We start from the raw sequence: 21,083 nt of genomic DNA, 5'->3' as shown, positions 1-21,083 counted from the left end.
CATAAGGGGAAGGATACTGGATGGAATTAGGTTGGAGGGAAATAAAGGGGGCATATGCTGATGGAAGTGGGGGGAAGGGAGAGGAGAGAGTGAAATGCCAGACCATGGGGGTGTGGAAGAGGGAAGGGAAGGAAAGGAGAGGAGAGGAGACAGATGCCAGACCATTGGAGGAGGGAAGGGAAGAAGATGGATACCACACCAATGGGAGGGGGGAGGAGAGATGGAAGAGAGAGGCAGACAATTTCTGGAAGAGGCATAGAAATGGAGCAGATGCCATATGGAAGAGGCAGAGAGAGGGCAGACAGTGGATGGAAGGTTGAGAAGATGAGGAAAGCAGAAACCAGACAACAAAGGTAGAAAAAATTATATTAGTTTTATTTATTTATTTTTGCTTTAGGATGAGGTATTATTATAGCTGTGTTGATAATCGTTTATTAACACAAAATGGAAATAAGGTGTTCCTGTTTATTGGACTAATTTTAACATATTGTTTACTAATTCAGAGACCATAACACTTTTCCTCTGGTCAGGACAGGGATACTGTAACAGCAGTATAATTTACTGACCTGAAGAAAGAGGTTTTAACCTCTGAAAGCTAATTGAGAAATGTATTAGTCCAATAAATTGACGGTTACTAAATTTTCTTCCTGCCATGCCTCTTGCCTCCTACCCAAATGCAAAATATAAATTGGTGGGCTTCCCAAAGCCCTGCCAACTGAAGATCTTTTCCTCTAGGAAGGAAGGGAGAATTTGTTCAGAGATGTTTGGAGGTGGCATAGAAGAAAAAAATGTACACTGGCACTGGTATGGTAATCTTTTTTGTTTATTTTGAATTTTAAAATAAAAGAAATAAAGTGGGCATAAATAAGTAAATAAGAAAATGGGTAAATAAATGGGGGTGGGGCATGACGGGGGGGGGGGGGGGGGTGTCAGGGAGCCTAGTGAACTTGTGTGCCTAGAGGCCTCGACAAATTAATCCTGCCCTGTGTGTATGGTATTTATATTCAAGTTGTTTTTTTAAAATAAAACATACAGATACAAAATAATCATATAGAATTTCCAAACACACCCATATAGGTTACTTATACATATTACATCTTATGAACTGCAGAGGAAAGTTCTCTTTGGCATGATGCAAATTCTACACCAAGTATTAGGTACCTATTACTGCTATTATAAAGACCTTAAATAAGTTACATAACATGCTTTCAAATAATACTTTGTTAATAAAGTGAAAGTCAATCAACAAATACTATAATAATTATCTAATTAGAGGGTTGTGCTCAGAGACATGGATGAAAAAGGGGAACATGTTCCCCCAAAAACCTCACTACCCAATCATTGCTATACCCTCAAAATGTAATGAACACTTTATCTTCAGCAGATTGAGATTGAATGGTAAGCCTTTTTGACATCATAAATACAAGTGCTACTCCTCCCAGCTTTCAGTGTTTTTACTCCCATAGACTGGCTTTTTAAGCGATTTTGCATTATTATTTTTTCTAACTAGGTACCTTCTTGTACCTTACACAAAATACAAGTTTTTCTACGTCATGCATCAAGGCATTTTACACGTTTTTTGGCGCGAAGCTTTTCCTTTAAACCAGGGGTGTCCAACCTTTTGTCTTCCCTGGGCCGCATTGGCTGAAAAAAATGTTTCTGGGGCTGCACAAACATGCAAACGCTGTAGCAAGACATAGGAGGGAGCTGGCAAGACGGTAAACACCCGGGGGCAGCAGAGGAAAACACTGCATCGCCCTTGACTGGGGCCGCACAAAATACTTCACAGGGTCGTATGCGGCCCTCGGGCCACAGGTTGGATACCCCTGCTTTAAACTTTCTGTCGGCGTCCCTCTGCAGTTGTAAGCTGACGTGTAGGAGACTTTTTCCTTTACAAAGTTTTTGAGCTTTAACAGGTACCCTTCCGATTATGGTATAAGCACATTAATATGATGTTTGAGTGCTATTTGAGGTTTATGTAGTAGTGGTTTTTTAAATACTGATTAAACTTTTGGTTTGTGTTTCAGAGACTGACACCCTTAAGAAAGACATTGGGCTCCTTTTACAAAGGTGCGCTTGTGTTTTAACACACGCACAAGATTAGCGTGCGCTAGCTGAAAAAATTACCGCCTGCTTAAAAGGAGGTGGTAGCGGCAGTGGCGTACCTAGGGTATGTGGCACCGGGGCCCATCATTTTTTGACACCCCCCCATTGTAAAAAAAATATTTTTTGTAATGACCATGAAACGGAATAAATGGTCAGAATAGAAACAGACAGTGAAAATTTTCTTATATTCCAAACATAACATAACATAAATTATGTCTGAATTGTCATGACATCAGAAGTACATATGGAGTAGTTGCAGGTGATGCTTGGGACAATTCTGATTGTGTTAGTTCGGTTTTATGTGTTTTTTGAATAGAAGGGTTTTTATTTCTTTTTGAAGGTTTTGCAGTCTGTGGTCGATGTCAATTGGTTGTAGAGTTGGGGGTCGAGTGTTGCAGCTCGAATGGCTAGGAGGTTGTCGAACAGTTTTTTTCTTTTGATGTTTTTGGTTGGAGGGTGTGTGAATGGTGCATGAGTTCTCCTATGTCTGTTTGAGGTGGATTGAATTATTTAGCTGAAGAAATCAGTTACCCCCTCATCCCACACACTTTAATTCTCTTCCATTTTTGTTCCCATTATAAAAAAACACTGAAAAGTTCCCAGAAAAAAAATACATTAAAATAAGACGTGAAAACAAAGGCCCCTACAGATGAGAACATAACATAAGAATAGCCTAACTGGGTCAGACCAATGGTCCATCATGCCCAGTAGCCCATTCTCATGGTAGCCAATCCAGGACACTAATACCTGGTCAAAACCCAAAGAGTAGCAACATTCCATGCTACCGATCCAGGGCAAGCAGATACTTCCCCCATGTCTTAATAACAGATTATGGACTTTTCCTCCAGGAATTTTTCCAAATCTTTCTTAAAACCAGCTACACTATCTGCTTTTATCATAACTTCTGGCCACTTCATTTTTAAGTTTAAATCTTTCCTTTCAAACAGAGACCTTGCTAGATGTCAAATACAGCACAAGGTAACTTCACATGGACTTAGCTGTGCAGGAAATGTGAATCTCCTCATACACCCACCATATAGTGCAAAAATGTGCAAAGGTCTGTTTTTTTCTTTCGATCACTACATAGCCTAATGCCACACAAGCAGCGCTGTTACAAACATATTCTGTAGGTCAATGCTAAGGATAACAAAGTTTCCTTCCTTGGACCAGAAGGAGATACTGATAAACCACTGGAAGAGATCCCAACACAACACCCAAAGACCCACTCAGTGTGTGAACCAGTTGAGTGGAGTGGACTAACTGGGGGGTGGAAATGGGCCTGGAGTTTGCTCAGCAGAATTTCCCAGACCACCTCTTCCTCTCAACACATTGACACGCTGCCACCACCACCACTAGGAACACCTCACTGGGTAGGCCAGCTATGCTATAAACTTTATAAAACACATTATTATATTTTCTTATAAAGCACATATTTTAACTGAACTCTCTGACATCCTCAGCCTTTCCATTCACAAAAATAAAAGTTCCCATTTCCTGCTGTCTCATGTCCCCGGCCTACACAATATTTTTTTTCTGCAGACCCTTCAAAAGTCTGACCAAATCCTCGTTTCACTTGCATTATAAAGTACTGAGGATGCCATCTCTCCCCAATCCCAGGTCCTAAAATCTAAGACAGTAGCGCAAACTAATGCTGCCAGATTCAGGAAAAAAAATTTCGATTCGATTCAGCCTATTGAATTGGTTTTTCAATTCGATTTTCCTGCCCAGTTGGGTGATTTTTTTCAAAACTCCTGGTGGGTTTTATAGCTTTTTCTCCCTCTTTGGCTTCTCCTAACCACACTGGCGCTGTGGTGGAAATAAAATAAAGAAACAAAAAGGACTTTACCTCTCTCTGTTAAATCCTAGCTCACGTTTGCAGTCCAACACCAGCTCTGGCAGGATACACATTTCAAATCTAACATATTGTGATCACAAAAAAGAAAATAAAATTAATTTTTCTACCTTTTGTTGTCTGGTTATATTTCAAATCTTGTTGGTCCAAGGCTCTGGTTTTCTTCTGATAACTTGCTTGCCAGGGTCTCCTTCTTTCTTCTTTCTGCATGCTAACCATCCATCTGCCAACTCTGTCCTCCCTTTCCATTTCCCTTCCCTCCCCAGGAAGTCTGGTATCTTTCCTTTTTTTCATCTCCCTCCACAGATCCACCTTTTCTTAACTACCCTTTCATCCGGCATCTCTCCCTCCTTCCCCACCACCCCAGAGTCCACCATCTCTCCCTTTCTTTTCCCAATTACCCTCCTATCCAGTATCTCTATCCCTCCTCCACACCATCCCTTGTGTCCAATTTCTTTCCCTTTCTGTTCCTTCCCTCCCTCCCTCCCTAAATCCCATGGTCCATCATCTCTCTCCCTCTCCTCTATTTTCAGACCCATTATTTCTTCCCCCCCCAAGTTTGGCATATGCACGTCTCTTTGAACACCCCTTCCCTCCGTGTACTTCTAAACCAGGGTCCCCCCCAAAGGCCTGTCCCCCCTTAAAGGTCTGCCTGTCCCCCTTTGAAGGCCTTCACCCCCCTTGAAGGCCTGTCCCACCCCCTTGAAGGCCTGTCCCCCCTTGAAGGCCTGCCTGCCTGTCCCCCCCTTGAAGGCCTGTCCCCCCCTTGAAGGCCTGCACCCCCTTGAAAGTCTGCACCCCCCGAAAGCCTGCACCCCCCCCGAAGGCCTGTCCCCACCCTTGAAGGACTGTCCCACCCCCTTGTAGGCCTGTCCCACCCCCTTGTATGCCTGTCCCCCCTTGTAGGCCTGTCCCCCCCTTGAAGGCCTGCCTGCCTGTCCCCCCCTTGAAGACCTGTCCCCCCCTTGAAGGCCTGCACCCCCTTGAAGGTCTGCACCCCCCCGAAGGCCTGCACCCTCCCCGAAGGCCTGCACCCCCTGAAGGCCTGTCTCCCCCTTGAAGGCCTGTCCCCCCTTGAAGGCCTATCCCTCCCCCTTGAAGGCCTGTACCCCTTGAAGGTCTGCACCCCCCCCCCGAAGGCCTGTCCCCCCCCCCCTTGAAGGCCTGCCTCCCCCCTTGAAGGCCTGCCTGTCCCCCCCCTTGAAGGCCTGCCTGCCCCCCCCTTGAAGGCCTGCCTGCCTGCCTGTCACCCCCTCCCCCTTGAAAGCCTGCCTGCCTGCCTGCCTGCCCGCCCACCCCACCCTGAAGGCCTGATGCCCCGACCCACCCCGAAGGACTGCTCGCCCCCCTGGCCTCCCCGCACCACCTATGAAGCAGCCGCAGCAGGTTCGCGACGTCAGCGATCCCTGCGCTGCTTCCTGCGCCGCGGTCCCGCCCCTCCTCTGATGTCAGACGAGGGGCGGGACCGCGGTGCAGGATGCAGCGCCCAAGCAGCTCAGGGATTGCTGACGTCGCGATCCTGCTGCGGGCTGCTTCATAGGTGGTGCAGGAAGGTCAGTGGGGCGAGCGGTCCTTCGGTGGTGGGGGGGACTGAAATGGCAAGGCCAGGAGCACCCCCTCAGGGCCGGCACCCGGGGTGGACCGCACCCTCCGCCCCCCCCTTGGTATAGGGATCCTTTTATCAAGGCACGGTAGCGGTTTAACGCGCAGAATACTGCGCGTTAAATCACCTGCCGTGCTAGTACCTAACGCCTCCATTGATGAGGCGTTAGGATTTTAGGCTGCCGCGGGGGTTAGTGCGTGATGAGATGTCCGATGTGCTAACCCCGCTAGCGCGGCTTGATAAAAGGACCCCATAGTGTCTTTTTGAATTCATTATTTGGCTTCCTGATGAAATATTGAAACGTGGCACGTCGAGACCAAAGAACATTGCTCAACAGATAAGTTTTTGTTTGATGTTTTGATACTTTTGCACATCAGTATTTCATTACATTTTGATGGTATAGCAATGATTGGGTGGTGAGGTTTTTTTTGGGGAGGAACATGTTCCCCTTTATCATCCATGTCTCTGAGCACAGCCCTCTAATTAGATAATTATTATAGTGTTTGTTGATTGACTTTCACTTTATTAACAAAGTATTATTTGAAAGCATGCTATGCAACATGCTTATTTTGTGTGATTTTTTTCACGTTGTCTTCTTTTTTGAAGAATTTTTTCTTCCACATTTTGTTTTAAATTATACAGACCTATACAATATCCTATGGAATGCTACCTGCCCTGTTGTACTTTAGGAATCCTCAGCACTGGGAATGCAATTTACCATTCTGCAGGGGTATAGTCCTTTCCATGCCAGAACTCACAGGGGGCCGGCTGGGAGGCATTTTCAAGGGGGGTACTGGGATCCCGCTGTTGATTTTCTGCAGTAAGACAACATAAAACAGGCAATGCAGCGGTAACATATGTCCTAGAAACAGAAAAAAATGTTTGCAGTTCCTGTGCACCATCTCTAAAAATTTCTGTTGCATCAGGGAAAAGCATGAAAAAGCTGGAGGAGTTCTGTATGAATTCATAATTCTAGAAACTGATAAATTCATATTAAAAAATCTAGTACCTGAGACATATGGCCCTTGGCTTTAAACATTGAAGATGATTTGCTTTGAATTGGTAGATTCCTTAGGTCACTTCAGTATTCAAAAGCAATTATGTATTCACCAGAAACATGATGGCAGATAAAGGCCAAATGGCCCATCTAGTCTGCCCATCCACAGTAACCATTATCTCTTTCTCTCTCAGAGATCCCAAGTGCCTTTCCCAGGCCCTCTTGAATTCAGACACAGTCTCTGTCTCCACCACCTCTTTTGGGAGACTGTTCCACACATCTACCACTCTTTCCATAAAAAAGTATTTCTTTAGATTACTCCGGAGCCTATCACCTCTTAACTTCATCCTATGCCCTCCCATTGCAGAGTTTCCTTTCAAATGAAAGCGACTCATGCACATTTATATTACGTAGGCATTTAAACATCTCTATCATATCTCCCCTCTCCCGCCTTTCCTCCAAAGTATACAGATTGAGATCTTTAAGTCTGTCCCCCATATGCCTTATCACAAAGACCACACACCATTTTAGTAGACTTCCTCTGGACCGACTCCATCTTTTTTATATCTTTTTGAAGGTGCAGCCTCCAGAATTGTACACAATATTCTAAATGAGGTCTCACCATAGTCTTATACAGAGGCAACTTTTTCCTCTTGGCCATACCTCTCCCTATGCATCCTAGCATTCTTCTAGCTTTCACCATCACCTTTTCAACCTGTTTGGCCACCGTAAGATCATCCCATACAGTCACACCCAAGTCCCGCTCTTCCGTCGTGCCCATAAGTTCTTCATCCCCTACAATGTACCGCTCCCTCAGGTTTTTGCAGCCCAAATGCATTTCTTAGCATTAAATTTTAGCTAACAAATTTCAGACCATTCTTCAAGCTTCACCAGATCTTTCTTCATGTTATTCATACCATCCAGTGTGTCTACTCTATTGCAAATCTTCAGCAATATTATTTATAAAAGTGTTAAAAAAACAGGCCCAAGAACAGAACCTTTAGGCACACCACTGGTAACATCCCTTTCCTCAGATCTCCATTGATCACTACCCTCTGTCGTTCCTGACCCAGCCCTTCACTTTGGGACCCATCCCGAGGGCATTCAGTTTATTAATTAAACGTCTGTGTGGAACACTGTCAAAGGCTTTACTAAAATCTAAATACACCACATCTAGCACACATCCTCTATCCAATTCTCTGGTCACCTAGTCAAAGAAATTAATCAAATTTGTCTGACAAAACGTACCTTTAGTGAATCCATGTTGCCTCTGGTCCTGTAATCCACAGGATTCTAGAAACTTGACCATTCTCTGTTTTAAAAGCGTTTCCATTAATTTGCTTATAATAGAAGTCAGACTTACTAGCCTGTAATTCCCTACTTCTACCTTACTTCCACTTTTGTGGAGAGGGCCTTTCTCCAGTCCTCCAGTACCACTCCCAACTCTAGAGATGCATTGAAAAGGTCATTTAGCAAAGCTACCAGAACTTCCCTAAGTTCCTTCAGCACCCTCGGATGTTCACCATCCAGTCCCAACGCTTTGTCTAACTTTATTTTAGCTAGCTCCTCACGAACACAACCCTCTAAAAATCAATCAGGGTCTATTACTCCAATATCCCTATTCATGTTTGTCTTCTGTGGTCCCGCTCCTGGCGCTTCAGCCGTGAACACAGAACAGAAATATTTGTTAAGCAATTTGGCCTTTTCTTTAGCAGATTCTACATATTTCTCCCCTTCACCTTTGAGTCTCACAATGCCACATTTGCACTTCTTCCTTTCACTAATATATCTAAAAATGTCTTGTCTCCCCGTTTTACCGTGTCAGCTATGTTTTCTTCCATTTGTATCTTTGCTTTCATGACTACACAACCAGCCTCTCTTAACTTTTCCAGATATTTTTGCCTGTCTTCCTCTTTCTGCGATCTTTTGTTGTTTATGAAAGCTAACTTCTTATTCTTTACCTTCTCAGCTACTATTTTTGAGAACCAAAGCGGCCTTCTTTTCTGCTTACTTTTATTTACTTGCCTCACAAAAAGATTTGTCGCCCTTACAATCGTTCCTTTCAGTTTTGCCCACTGTATTTCCACTCCTTCCAGACGCTCCCACCTACTCAACAATTCCTTGACGTAAACCCCCATCTGAACAAAGTTAGTTTTTTTAAAGTCTAGAACCTTTGCTTTTGAATGAGCCCTCTATATACCCATCTTAATATTAAACCGTACCATGCAGTGATCACTGGATGCCAGATAAAGACCCGAATCGTCCATCCAGTCTGCCCAACCTGATTCAATTAAATTTTTTTTAAAAAAAATTTTCTTAGCTATTTCTGGGCAAGATTCCAAAATCTACCCGGTACTGTGCTTGGGTTCCAACTGCCGAAATCTCCGTTAAAACCTACACCAGCCCATCTAAACCCTCATAGCCATTGAAGCCCTCTCTAGCCCATCCTCCCCCAAACGGCCATATACAAATACAGACCGTGCAAGTCTGCCCAGTACTGGCCTTAGTTAATTATTTAATATTATTTTCTGATTCTAGATCCTCTATGTTCATCCCACGCTTCTTTGAACTCAGTCACCATTTTCCTCTCCACCACCTCTCTCGGGAGCGCATTCCAGGCATCCACCACTCTCTCCGTAAAGTAGAATTTCCTAACATTGTTCTTGAATCTGCAAAAGGAGTAGGGAGAGAGAGAGAGGGAGGGAGGGATCCAGGTTGCCTTTCTTCACTTCTCTTTACTGCCTCATCCAACATTTCTCCCTCTCCTATCCCTCAAACTGTGTGCAACATATAAGGCACCAGCATTCCTCTCCCCGATGCCAATTCTGCCGTCGGAGAGGAAGTTCCGCCCCTCCAGGCAGCGATTGGCTGGCCCGAACTTCCTCTCCGACAGCAGAATTGACATCGGGGAGAGGAAGGCTGATTGGCCCGGTAGAATTTTCCGGACCTGGCCGGCTGTGCACCCCCCCTAAGGCTGCACCCGGGACGGATCTTCCCCCCCTTGGTACGCCACTGTGTCCAGCTTAAATGGCCTGAGCAGAAAACAGCTCAGGAGTAAAATCTTGATTAAGTGAAAGGTAGTGTAAAGTGTGATGCTGAGTCATCAAGTCAATCTTGGTCTATTTCTTTTCAAAAGTGCTCTAAATTAACCATGTTTGACTTGGAGATTCTCTTACCCAATTATTGGTCTTTGGGGGGTTGATTGGCTCCAGGATATCAGATGGAAGAAGAATTTTCTGAGGAAATGAGAAAGACAGTTGTGTTATTTGCAGGTCTGAATATATACTTTGGATTCAGCCCCCACCACCCCACCCCCCAAAAAAATGCATCACCATCTGCTGCATCAGTAAGGGATTCTAAGGCCCCAGTAGCAGAAACTGTCCTCCACCAGCAGCCTGGCAGTCAGCAGTTCTTTACATTGATCACCACCACCCTCTCTGCCCCAGAGGGGAGGTAGTCATACATATGGCAGACGGTGCAAAAAACTGGGTAGCTCATCTTGCTGCTCCTGTCTTCAGCTTCCATAGCTGCTGGTGTCCTCTCTCTCTCTCTCTGTCTGCTGCTGGTGTCCTCTCTCTCTCTCTCTTTCTCTCTCTCTGTCTGCTACTGATGTCCTCCTTCTCTCTCTCTCTCTGTCTGCTGATGGTGTCCTCTCTCTCTCTCTCTCTCTCTCTCTCTCTCTCTGTCTGCTGCTCGTGCAGTGATTCGCCCCTTCTGAAGGCCCTTTCACAAAGGCGCTCTCGCTAAGGCGAGTGCCTTTAACGCTCGCCTTTGACGCGCACCGAATGGCTGAGTGCCGTTGGCTCCTCCTCTTTTAAAGGGGAGCTCCAGATCAGTGCCTGGCTGATGTCAGAAAGGTGGGCGGAGCTATCTCTCGTTGTTGCCCCTCACTCTAGCCTGCCCTGCTTCTCTGTTCCTCTCTTCCTCTCCTCTCTCAGCTCCCGATTCTTGTCTGCCTCCTGACTTTCTCCTGCCTGCCCTGCTCACTGGGCTCCGATGTACTACAAGATACTTCAAGATTTGGTTTCTCGGCCATTGTGTAACATGTGCAATGCCCTGGTGCAGGCTAAGGGCCCCACTGGGGAAAATATGGCCCATGTGATGCTTCTCGCAAAACCGGGTAAAGACCCAGAATTGGTCAGTTCCTATAGGCCTATTTCCTGAAAAACCAGGAAGCAAAGTTCTCGCTCCTGTCCCCACGAACTACATCTCCCAGGGCTGCCCTGCGAGAGGACGTGCCTTACCACACAGAGTGCCATAACATGCATACTGCAACTCTCCGCCTAAGTGACTGGACTTGCAGCAGCTTTGGAGGCAGAAGCGTGAGGCTGCGGCTGCTCTGTTGGGATTCCCGAGAGTGGGAGAGGAAATCTGTGGTGGGCTGCCTCCCCTCTCCCGCCCCCTCCGCGCTCCCATCTGGCTCCAGAGGCCGCCTAGAGCCCAGCCGAGGCCAGTCCGTCCCTGTTGTGGGGAAGCTGCTGACATGCTGAATATGTGGAAAGTGCAGGAACTGGTGGATAAAGCGTGAGTATGGCTTCCTCCGGCCAGGGAAGAGGTACCCCCTGGCTCCCCCTGCCTACCATCACCCCTCTCTCTCAGCTGCTGAGGAAGACCAGTCATGGCAGCGCCGGGCTCAATTTGAAGGAGGCCGCAGGCAGGGCAGGGAAAGCTGAAACACCATATGATAAGTTATTTGCTGTTTTTACATATTCGCGGTTCAGTTCACCCCCAATCACTATGAATACGGAGGGAGAAGTGTAAATGTCAGTCTTATGTCCTGGCTATCAACCATCTTATCTGTAGCTCACTGTTCTGTGCTGCAGTTATCAACCTCTGTTCTTTCGGTTTCAAGTTTGCCTCTCCTTAACCATTCCAGTTTCAGAATTTGATCCACATCAGGTTACTGAAGTAACTATTGTATTTCCCAACATTTTTGCAAATTGTTTTTCCTTGTTTTCTGATCTGATATTATAAAGAGGCTCCTTGTTCTGGCTGTTTTATTCTTTCTGGGGGCTTTTTCTTATTTTATTGTATGGCAAAGAATTAATTTTCTCCAAAGTTTCTTGAATATAGAATGAATTAAATATTTTTAAAAAAAGAAAAGCATTTTTCTGTGCATGCTCTCCTGCTGTTTTCTCTATGTATGCAGTCTAACAATGGAGACCAATGACAGCTGTTTGCTGTCATGCTTCAGTAATTTTTGGACCTTTTGTTTATTTATTTATTTTGTTTTCTATCCCGTTGTCCCCAAAGAGCTCAGAATGGGTTACAAGTTGAACATACTGTACATAAAAGAGAGTTAACGGGTTATGATTTGCCATAATTACAGTACAATTTATGATGCAAGTTTTTTTTTAATCCTAACTTGTTATACTGTATACTAGGGGCCTAATACCAATATACTTAATATACAATTTGTAGGTTTTGATGCTATTAAGTATGCTTAGAAGCTTATGAAAGTAGCTATATATGGATTATCTATATAAGATCCATATAATCATAGCATACACAGGTTCTTATAGATTAGCTGGTGGACACAATAGAATTTTTATTTATGCCAAGATTTTTATGGAGCTGACCTATAATTCCAAAGACAGCAGGAGTGCAGGAATTGATAGCTGATTGATAGCTTTTATCTTATTCAAATAATTTTATAAAATTGGTTTCAGTCTGTTTTAAGAGTCTTTGTTTATAAATAAATAAAGTTTTCCAAATCTACCTTTAAACCCTTTTAGCTCTGGAAGCTACAAGAAGGATTTGAAATACTCTAAAGGTACATTCTGTTGATATATACTTTATTGGTATACTCCTCTTGTATTCTCTGATGATATATATGCTACAGCAGCACTTACTGGACTAACCTCATTCACTCACCCGTCCATCATGAATGGTGGTTGCCCAGTCATCTTCCTTACTGAGGACAAAGACTATACTGTTTGCCTTCATTGCAGTCTCTTTTGTATTCTCAGGGTAATAATGAAAGAGGACTCTGTAGTATCCAGCACTCCGGCTTCTAAGAACAGAAATATGCAGTTTGAGTTTGAGTTTATGCAGTAAAGACACATACACTATTTTAGAGAATGACACGGGGGGAAAATTTGTCCCCGTCTCCGCCCCGTCCCCGCGAGCTCACCCCAGTCACCGTCCCATCCCCATGGGCTTGGTCCCTGTCACCGTCTCGTCCCCTCAAGTTCAGTCCCTGTCACCGTCCCGTTCCCGCAAACCTAGAGAGAAGATTGTTCTTTAAGTAGAAGGAGTTAACCAAAGTGGATGGGATTGGGGAAGGGAGGTGGGGAGGTAAGGAGAAAAGGCAGGGGAGATCGATAGGGAAGAGTCAAAAGGGGATAGCGATTCAAATATTCTTAATCTATCCTCTTTCCCAGTGTCTTCTTCCCACTCTCTCTTCCCCAGCGTCTTATCCCCACTCTCTCTTCCCCATTTCCCAGCGTCTTCTCCCCACTGTCTCTTCCCCATTTCCCAGCATCTTCTTCCCACTCTTTCTTCCCCATTTCCCAGCATCTTATCCCTACTCTCTCTTCCCCATTTTCCAGCGTCTTCTCCCCACTGTCTCTTCCCCGTTTCCCAGCCTCTTCTCCCCACTCTTTCTTCCCCAGTTCCCTTCACGCTGCTTCAGCGTCTTCTCCTTTCCATCCCCCCCAGCACCCTTCGCGCGGTCCAGCAGCTCCCTTCCCCCGGCCAGCCATGCATTTTCCTCCCTCTCTTCCCCTTATCTTCTCTTCGTGGCGATTTCTATAAGGCTATGCGTTGTATTGCAGCTGAAGCCTTGAAGTCGCATTGCGTTGGCTGCTGGAAAAGTCTCCTCCGATGCAACCAGAAACAGGAAGTTGCATCAGAGGAGACTTTTCCAGCAGCCACACGTGACGCGACTTCAAGGCTCAAGCTGCAATCTAGAAATCGCCATGAAAAGAAGGTATGGGAAAAGGAGGAAGATGCACGGCTGGAGAGAGGGGGCAGGAGAGAGGGGGCTGCCAGACCGCACGCTCATTCAATGCGCATGCTCACTCCTTTAACTGCAGAGACAAGACCATTCACTGGCCTTGTACCCGTACTTGCGGTGACCTTTCTTGTCACCGTTTGGCGGGTTACCCACGGCTAGCCGCGGGTAACAATCACCATGTCATTCTCTACTCTTTTCCTCTCTTTAATAGAGAAGTAACATACAGTATATGAACAAAACAAAAGGATACTTTGTAAGTGATCATTGAGAAGCATAAAAAATTGTTCTTATTTCACTTATAAATCATTAAAGTCCTTAGGAACTGAGGAGAATTTTACCCCAGGGCAGTCTGAAGAAATTGACGTAGAAATGATGGACGAGATTAAACACAACTGCAAGAGAGGCAACGCAGTTATCATGGGTGACTTCAACTATCCGGGAATAGACTGGAACCTAGGCACCTCCGGCTGCATTAGAGAGACCAAGTTCTTGGATGCTGTAGGCGATTGCTTCCTGGAACAACTTGTCAAGGATCACTTGTCAATATGCCTGATGTAGACTGGAACAAACTTTCCGCTACGACCAGCTGCAGCAGAAGACTACTAACCTCCATAAGGGGAGCACGACTCCAACAGATGGCCCACTAGGGATCAGGCGATACTGGACCTAATACTCACCAATGGAGATAGTGTCACAGAGGTTTCGGTGGGTGATGTGCTGGCCTCCAGTGACTACAACATGGTGTGGTTTCACCTCAGGAAGGGTTTCACTAAGTCAAACACATCCACAAAGGTCCTTAACTTTAAGGGCACTAACTTCAAGAGCATGGGAGATTTTGTCTATGAGGCACTGCAAAACCAGGACACAACAGATAGTGTGGAGGTACTCTGGTCAGCTCTGAAATCTACCCTACAGGAAGCAACCAACCTTTATATAAAAACAGTGAGTAAACGACGGAGAAATAATAAACCCCAATGGTTCTCCGCGGAGATCTTGGAACTCATAAAACAGAAGAAGAGAGCATTTGTACCCTACAAACAATCACAACGACTGGAAGCTAAAGAAGCGTATCTGGTGAAATCCAGAACTGTTAAAACAACAGTCAGAGATGCCAAACTCCGGATGGAAGAAAATCTAGCTAAGAATATTAAAAAGAGGGATAAATCCTTTTTCAGGTATGTTAGTGACAGAAAAAGGAACACAGATGGGATAGTGCACCTATGGAAACCCAACGGGAACTATGTAGAATCGGACTCCGATAAAGCTGAACTACTCAATGAATACTTCTGTTCAGTCTTTACCTGTGATGCGCTAGGTTCCGGTCCACAGCTGCAGACAAGGGAGAGCTCAGAAGACCCGTTCCGGAATTCTGAATTTACCACCGGCAGCGTCTACCAAGAACTATCAAAGCTCCAAGTGAACAAAGCCCTGGGACCAGATAAACTGCACCCCAGAGTGCTTAGGGAATTGAGAAATGTCCTGGCGGAGCCATTAGCTTTGCTCTTCAATCTTACCCTAAGCACGGGAAGAGTCCCATTGGACTGGAAAACAGCTAACGTCATTCCGCTCCACAAAAGGGATGCAGATCAGAGACTGCAAATTACAGACCGGTAAGTTTAGCGACGAGAGGCTGAGGGATCCCCACCAGCATGGATTTGCAAAAGGAAGGTCCTGCCAATCCAATTTAATCAGCTTTGACTGGGTAACAAAAAAGCTAGATATGGGAGAGTCCCTGGATGTCATGTATTTGGACTTCACTAAGGCTTTTGATAGTGTCCCACACTGTAGATTATTGAACAAAATGAGTTCGTTGGGACTAGGAGAAAAATTGACTGCATGCTCAGTGGCAGACACCAGAGGGTGGTGGTAAATGTACTCCCTCCGAAATGTCAGAAGTGAACAGTGGAGTGCTACAGGGCTCGGTCTTGGGTCCAATCCTATTTAATATCTTTGTACGGGACCTGCTTTAGGGACTTCGAGGTAAAATTGCATTATTTGCTGATGATGCTAAACTGTGCAACATAGTGGGCAAAAGCACCGGGCCTGACACTATGACGCAGGACCTACTCGTACTAGAACAATGGTCCACAACTTGGCAACTGAGTTTTAATGCCAAAAAGTGTAAGGTTATGCACCTTGGCAATGGAAACACACGCAGAACTTACACCCTGATTGGTGAGACCTTAACAAGAACTGTTGCAGAACGGGACCTAGGAGTAGAGAGCTGCACGGGAACGGGGATGACGGGAATCCCGCGGGACCCGCGGGGATCCCGCGGGTTCCCCCTTTGGGTCACGGGGATCCCGTGGGGACGCCCCCTAGGGTCGCGGGGATCCCGTGGGGACGCCTCCGAGGGTCGCGGGGATCCCGTGGGGACGCCTCCGAGGGTCGCGGGGTTCCTGCGGGGTTGGATCACAGCGGGGTTGGTCGAGCCGCGAGGGTAGTCTCCTTCTCCTTACCTGCCCTGTCGCAGCACACATCCGAACGGAAATCTTCCCGATGTCAGCGCTGACGTCGGAGGGAGGGCTTAAGCAAAGCCCTCCCTTCCTCCGACGTCAGCGCTGACATCAGGAAGACTTCCGGTCGGCTGTGTGCGGCAGGGCAGGTAGGAAGAAGGCAATGGCGTACGAAAGAGGGGGGAGGGGGCGGTCCGCCCCGGAGAATGTGCACAGCCGGTCAGGTCCCCCGATCGACCGACAACAGGCCCGGCCGACAAATCTCCCTGCCCTGTAGCCGCGAATCTAAATTACCTCTTACAGCAGCTTCACTACTCCAGCTGCTGTAAGAAGGTAATTTAGATTCGCGGCTACAGGACAGGGAGATTTTTCCGACCGGGCCTGTTCTGTTGTCGGTCGGGTGCAAAAGCGCCACAAAGGTGGAGGCAGGGAGGGAGGAAAGGTGGAGTGGAGAAGAAAAGACGCTTAAGGGGGGAGAAGGCCGCTGAAAGTACTGGGGAAGACAAAGGGGTGGAAAAGAACGCTGAAAGGACATGGGGTAAACGGGAGAAAGGGGGGGGGGGGAAGGACCCTGAAAGGACATGGGGAAGACATAGGGGGGAGAAGGCCGCTGAAAGGACATGGGGAAGGCAGAGAGGGGAGAAGGATGCTGCCTGACAGGACATGGGAAAGATGGTGGGGGAGAAGGACACTGAAAGGAAATGGGGAAGAGGGAATGGGAAGAAGACGCTGGCAGGGAAGAAGACAGAGGTGCCAGACTATGGGGGGAGTGGAGGGAAGAAGATGGGTGCCAGACCAATTTGGGAGGGGGGAGAAAGGGAGAGGCACAGTAACAGAGCAAATGGAAGACACAGAGAGAAGAGAGGGAGTGGATGGAAGGAATTGAATGAGAACATGAAGAAAGCAGAAACCAGGCAATAAAGGTAGGAAAAAAATTATTATTATTTTTTTTTTTGCTTAAGGATAAAGTAGTATATTAGTTGTGTTGATAAAAATTTATAAACATTAGAGGCTCTGGTAGAAACCCGTTTACAAAGTATGTATTCTTCCCAATTAATATTTCCAAATTAATAAAGTCTTTTTGCTTATTATTTCCCTGAAGAAGCCCTTTCTGGAAACTTCAATCGCTCCTCCTAAACTTACTTGCTCCACTTCATCACTGACGCTAACCCATTCTGCTTCTATTCCTTTCTCTCCTCTCTTCTACCTTCCAAGTATTTAGATCAATGCTGTCTTGTTATTTTATTTTTCCTCTAACTCTACTTTTCACTTCTCTATTACCCTCCAGGTACTTTAGTTAGATTGTGAGCCTTCGGGACAGTAAGGGAATTTTTCAAGTACCTTTCTTATTTCTAATCTTAATGTATATTTTCTGTAAACCGCTTAGAACCTAACGGATGTAGCGGTATATAAGAAATAAATTACATTACATTACATTACATTTTTAAATGGGTTTCTACCAGAGCCTTTAATTCAGTAGCATAATTAAATGAAATAACTATTTCTGTAGTTTATAGGGACAGGCGGGGACGTAGGGGTTTCCTCGCGGGGACGGGTGGGGACGGAGGGGATTCCTCGCGGGGACGGGTGGGGACGGAGGGATTCCTCACGGGGACGGGTGGGGACGGGTGGGAGTCCTCACGGGGACGGGTGGGGACGGGTGGGACTTTGGCGGGGACGGGTGGGGACGGGTGGGATTTCTGTCCCCGCGCAACTCTCTACCTAGGAGTAATCATTAGTGAGGATATTAAGACTGCCAATCAAGTGGAGAAAGCATCATCCAAGGCTAGACAAATGCTGGGTTGCATCCGTAGAAATTTGTCAGCCGAAAGCCCGAAGTTGTAATGCCGTTGTACAGGTCCATGGTGAAAGCTCATCTGGAATATTGTGTTCAATTTTGGAGGACACATTATCAAAAGGATGTGTTGAGAATGGAGTCGGTTCAGTGAATGGCCACTAGGATGGTCTCAGGACTCAAGGATCTCCCATATGAAGAACGTCTAGGTAAGTTGCAGCTATACTCTCTCGAGGAACGCAGAGAGAGGGGAGACATGATAGAGACGTTCAAATATGTTACTGGCCGTATTGAGGTAAAAAAATACATCTTTTTCCTTACAAGACCTACGGCAACAAGAGGGCACCCGTTAAAAATCAAGGGTGAGAGATTTCATGGTGACACTAGGAAGTATTTCTTTACTGAAAGGGTGGTTGATCGTTGGAATGATCTTCCACTTCAGGTAATTGAGGCCAGCAACGTGCTCGATTTTAAGAAAAAATGGGATAAGCATGTGGATTCACTTTGAGGAAGTGCTTAGCGGGGAGGGTTCTTAGAGTGGGCAGACTTGTTGGGCCAATGGCCCTTTTCTGCCGTCATTTTCCATGTTTCTATGTTTCTAAGGAAAACACTAGAGGAAATGCAATTCTGAACTTTATTCTAAATGGCCTACGAGGACCAGCACAAGATGTAGAAGTAGAAGGAACGCTGGGAAACAGCAATCACAATATGATCCGCTTCAATCTGGATGCAGGGGAGAAACATCAGTCTAAAATGAACTTCCGAAAAGGGAATTATGAAGGGATGAGATTCATGGTAGGGAAGAAGAAGAAGAGGATAAGCACTGTAAAAACGCTAGAGCAAGCTTGATCCCTTTTTAAGGACACAGTCACCGAGGCGCAAAATCTATATATACCGCGTATCAACAAAGGATCAAAGAGGAAAAAGAATGAAGAACCGGCGTGGCTCACTGTAGAGACAAGAAAACTTTGTTTAAGGAATGGAAAAGTCAAAAACGGACGAAAACTGGAACAAGCACAAACAACATCAACGCAGGTGCCATAAGGCAGTAAAAGGGGCCAAAAGAGACTATGAGGAAAAAATAGCCAAGGAGGCAAAGAACTTCAAGTCGTTCTTTTGATATATTAAGGGGAAATGACCCGCGAAGGAAGTGGTGGACCGTTGGATGACCATGGAATAAAGGGAGCGCTATAGGAGGACAAAGCAATCGCCGACAAACTGAACACATTTTTTTGCGTCTGTATTTGCCGACGAAAATGTACACAGCATACCGGAACCCATCAGGCTATATGCTAGAAATGAAGATGAAAAGCTGACAGGATTGACGGTCAGTCTAGAGGAGGTGTGCAAGCAGATTGATAGGCTTAAGAGCGATAAATCCCCGGGACCAGATGGCATCCATCCAAGGGTCATCAAGGAAGTGAAAGGGACCATAGCTGAACTGCTTCAACTAATAACCAATCTGTCGATCAAATCGGGAAAGATTCCGGAAGACTGGAAGGTGGCGAATGTTACGCCGATCTTCAAGAAAGGTTTGAGGGGAGATCCAGGAAACTACAGACTAGTGAGTCTGACCTCGGTACCGGGAAAGATGGTAGAGTCGCTGATAAAGGACCGCATCATTGATCATCTTGACGGACACGGGCTGATGAGGACCAGTTAGCACGGTTTTAGCAAAGGCAGATCGTGTTTGATGAACTTGCTGAACTTCTTTGAGGGGGTAAACAGACAGATAGAAAAGGGTGACCCGGTCGACATTGTATATCTGGATCTTCAGAAGGCGTTTAACAAGGTTCCGCATGAACGACTACTTTGGATAATTGCGAGCCATGGAATCAAGGGTGAAATACTCACATGGATTAAAAACTGGCTTGATCATTGGAAACAGAGAGTGAGGTAAATGGACAATACTTGGACTGGAAGAGCGTCACCAGTGGGGTGCCGCAAGGCTCTGTGCTTGGACCCGTGCTCTTCAACATCTTTATAAATGATCTGGACATTGGTATGACGAGTGAGGTGATTAAATTTGTGGACGATACGAAGTTATTCAGAGTAGTGAAGACACAGGGGGATTGCAAAGATCTGCAATGTGATATAATCAGGCTCGAGGAATGGGCATCATCATGGCAGATGAGATTCAACGTGAATAAGTGTAAAGTGATACATGTAGGTAACAAAAATCTCATGCATGAATACAGGATGTCCGGGGCAGTACTTGGAGAGACCTCCCAGGAAAGAGACTTGGGAGTTATGATTGACAAGTTGATGAAGCCGTCCATGCAATGTGTGGTGGCAGCGAAATGGGCAAACAGAATGCTAGGAATGATAAAGAAGGGGTATCACGAACAGATTGGAGAAGGTTATCAAGCCGCTGTACCGGGCCATGGTATGCCCTCGCCTGGAGTACTGCATCCAGCACTGGTCGCCGTTCATGAAGAAGAACACGGTACTACTCGAAAGGGTCCAGAGAAGAGCGACAAAGATGGTTAAGGGGCTGGAGGAGTTGCCGTATAGTGAAAGATTAGAGAAACGGCCTTTTCTCCATCGAACAGAGGAGATTGAGAGGGGACATGATCGAAACATTCAAGGTACTGAAGGGAATAGACTTAGCAGATAAAGACAGGTTGTTCACCCTCTCCAAGGTAGGGAGGACGAGAGGGCACTCTCTAAAATTGAAAAGGGATAGATTCCATACGAACGTAAGGAAGTTCTTCTTCACTCAGAGAGTGGTAGAAAACTGGAACGTTCTTCCGGAATCTGTCATAGGGGAAAACACCCTCCAGGGATTCAAGACAAAGTTAGACAAGTTCCTGCTGAACCAGAATGTACGCAGGTAGGGCTAGTCTCAGTTAGGGTGTTAGTCTTTGACCAAGAGCCGCCGTATGAGTGGACTGCTGGGCACGATGGACCACTGGTCTGACCCAACAGCAGCAATTCTTATGTTCTTATGAGGTCCTGATTAGCTCACTTTTAAGCACAATGGAGTGCTTTATATCCGGAAGGCATACGGAACTTCTCTCTCAGCCTTCAATTCCAGCTGGTGACGTCTGGAGGGGCATTTTTGAGTTTAGAAGTTTTGCTGAAAACTTACACAAAAATCCCATACTTACACAAAATCCCAAACTTACACAAAAATCCTAAAGCAAACAATCATTTTCAAAGCAGTAAAACGTCCATCTTTTTGTTTTGAAAATAGCTATTTCTCAGATGTTTGTCCTCAGTGCATTCATCTTTATGAACTATTTTCAAAAAAAGAAAATCCAAAAGAAAATAACACATAACAAGCTATTGGGATGTAGGAGGGGGGGTCAGCATT

The 21,083-nt window shown here is 45.8% G+C and overlaps 1 protein-coding gene across 3 annotated transcripts in view; it reads right to left on the bottom strand.

Annotated features, from left to right (window-relative positions):
* NOXA1 (NADPH oxidase activator 1) overlaps positions 1–21,083 on the bottom strand; it is a 199,688-nt gene that overhangs the window by 85,033 nt on the left and 93,572 nt on the right. For all 3 annotated transcript variants that reach the window (XM_033961770.1, XM_033961772.1, XM_033961773.1), the window contains exons 8-10: positions 12,433–12,571; positions 9,735–9,794; positions 6,280–6,376 (exon numbers count right to left, since the gene is read on the bottom strand). In XM_033961770.1, the coding sequence (XP_033817661.1) occupies positions 6,280–6,376; positions 9,735–9,794; positions 12,433–12,571 (296 nt within the window). The remainder of the gene's footprint in view (positions 1–6,279; positions 6,377–9,734; positions 9,795–12,432; positions 12,572–21,083) is intronic.

This window comes from Geotrypetes seraphini, chromosome 10, assembly GCF_902459505.1.
Source record: "Geotrypetes seraphini chromosome 10, aGeoSer1.1, whole genome shotgun sequence".
Lineage (NCBI taxonomy): Eukaryota > Metazoa > Chordata > Amphibia > Gymnophiona > Dermophiidae > Geotrypetes > Geotrypetes seraphini.
The sequence above is the reverse complement of the archived record's forward strand: the minus strand, read 5'-3'. Positions and strand labels throughout refer to the sequence as shown.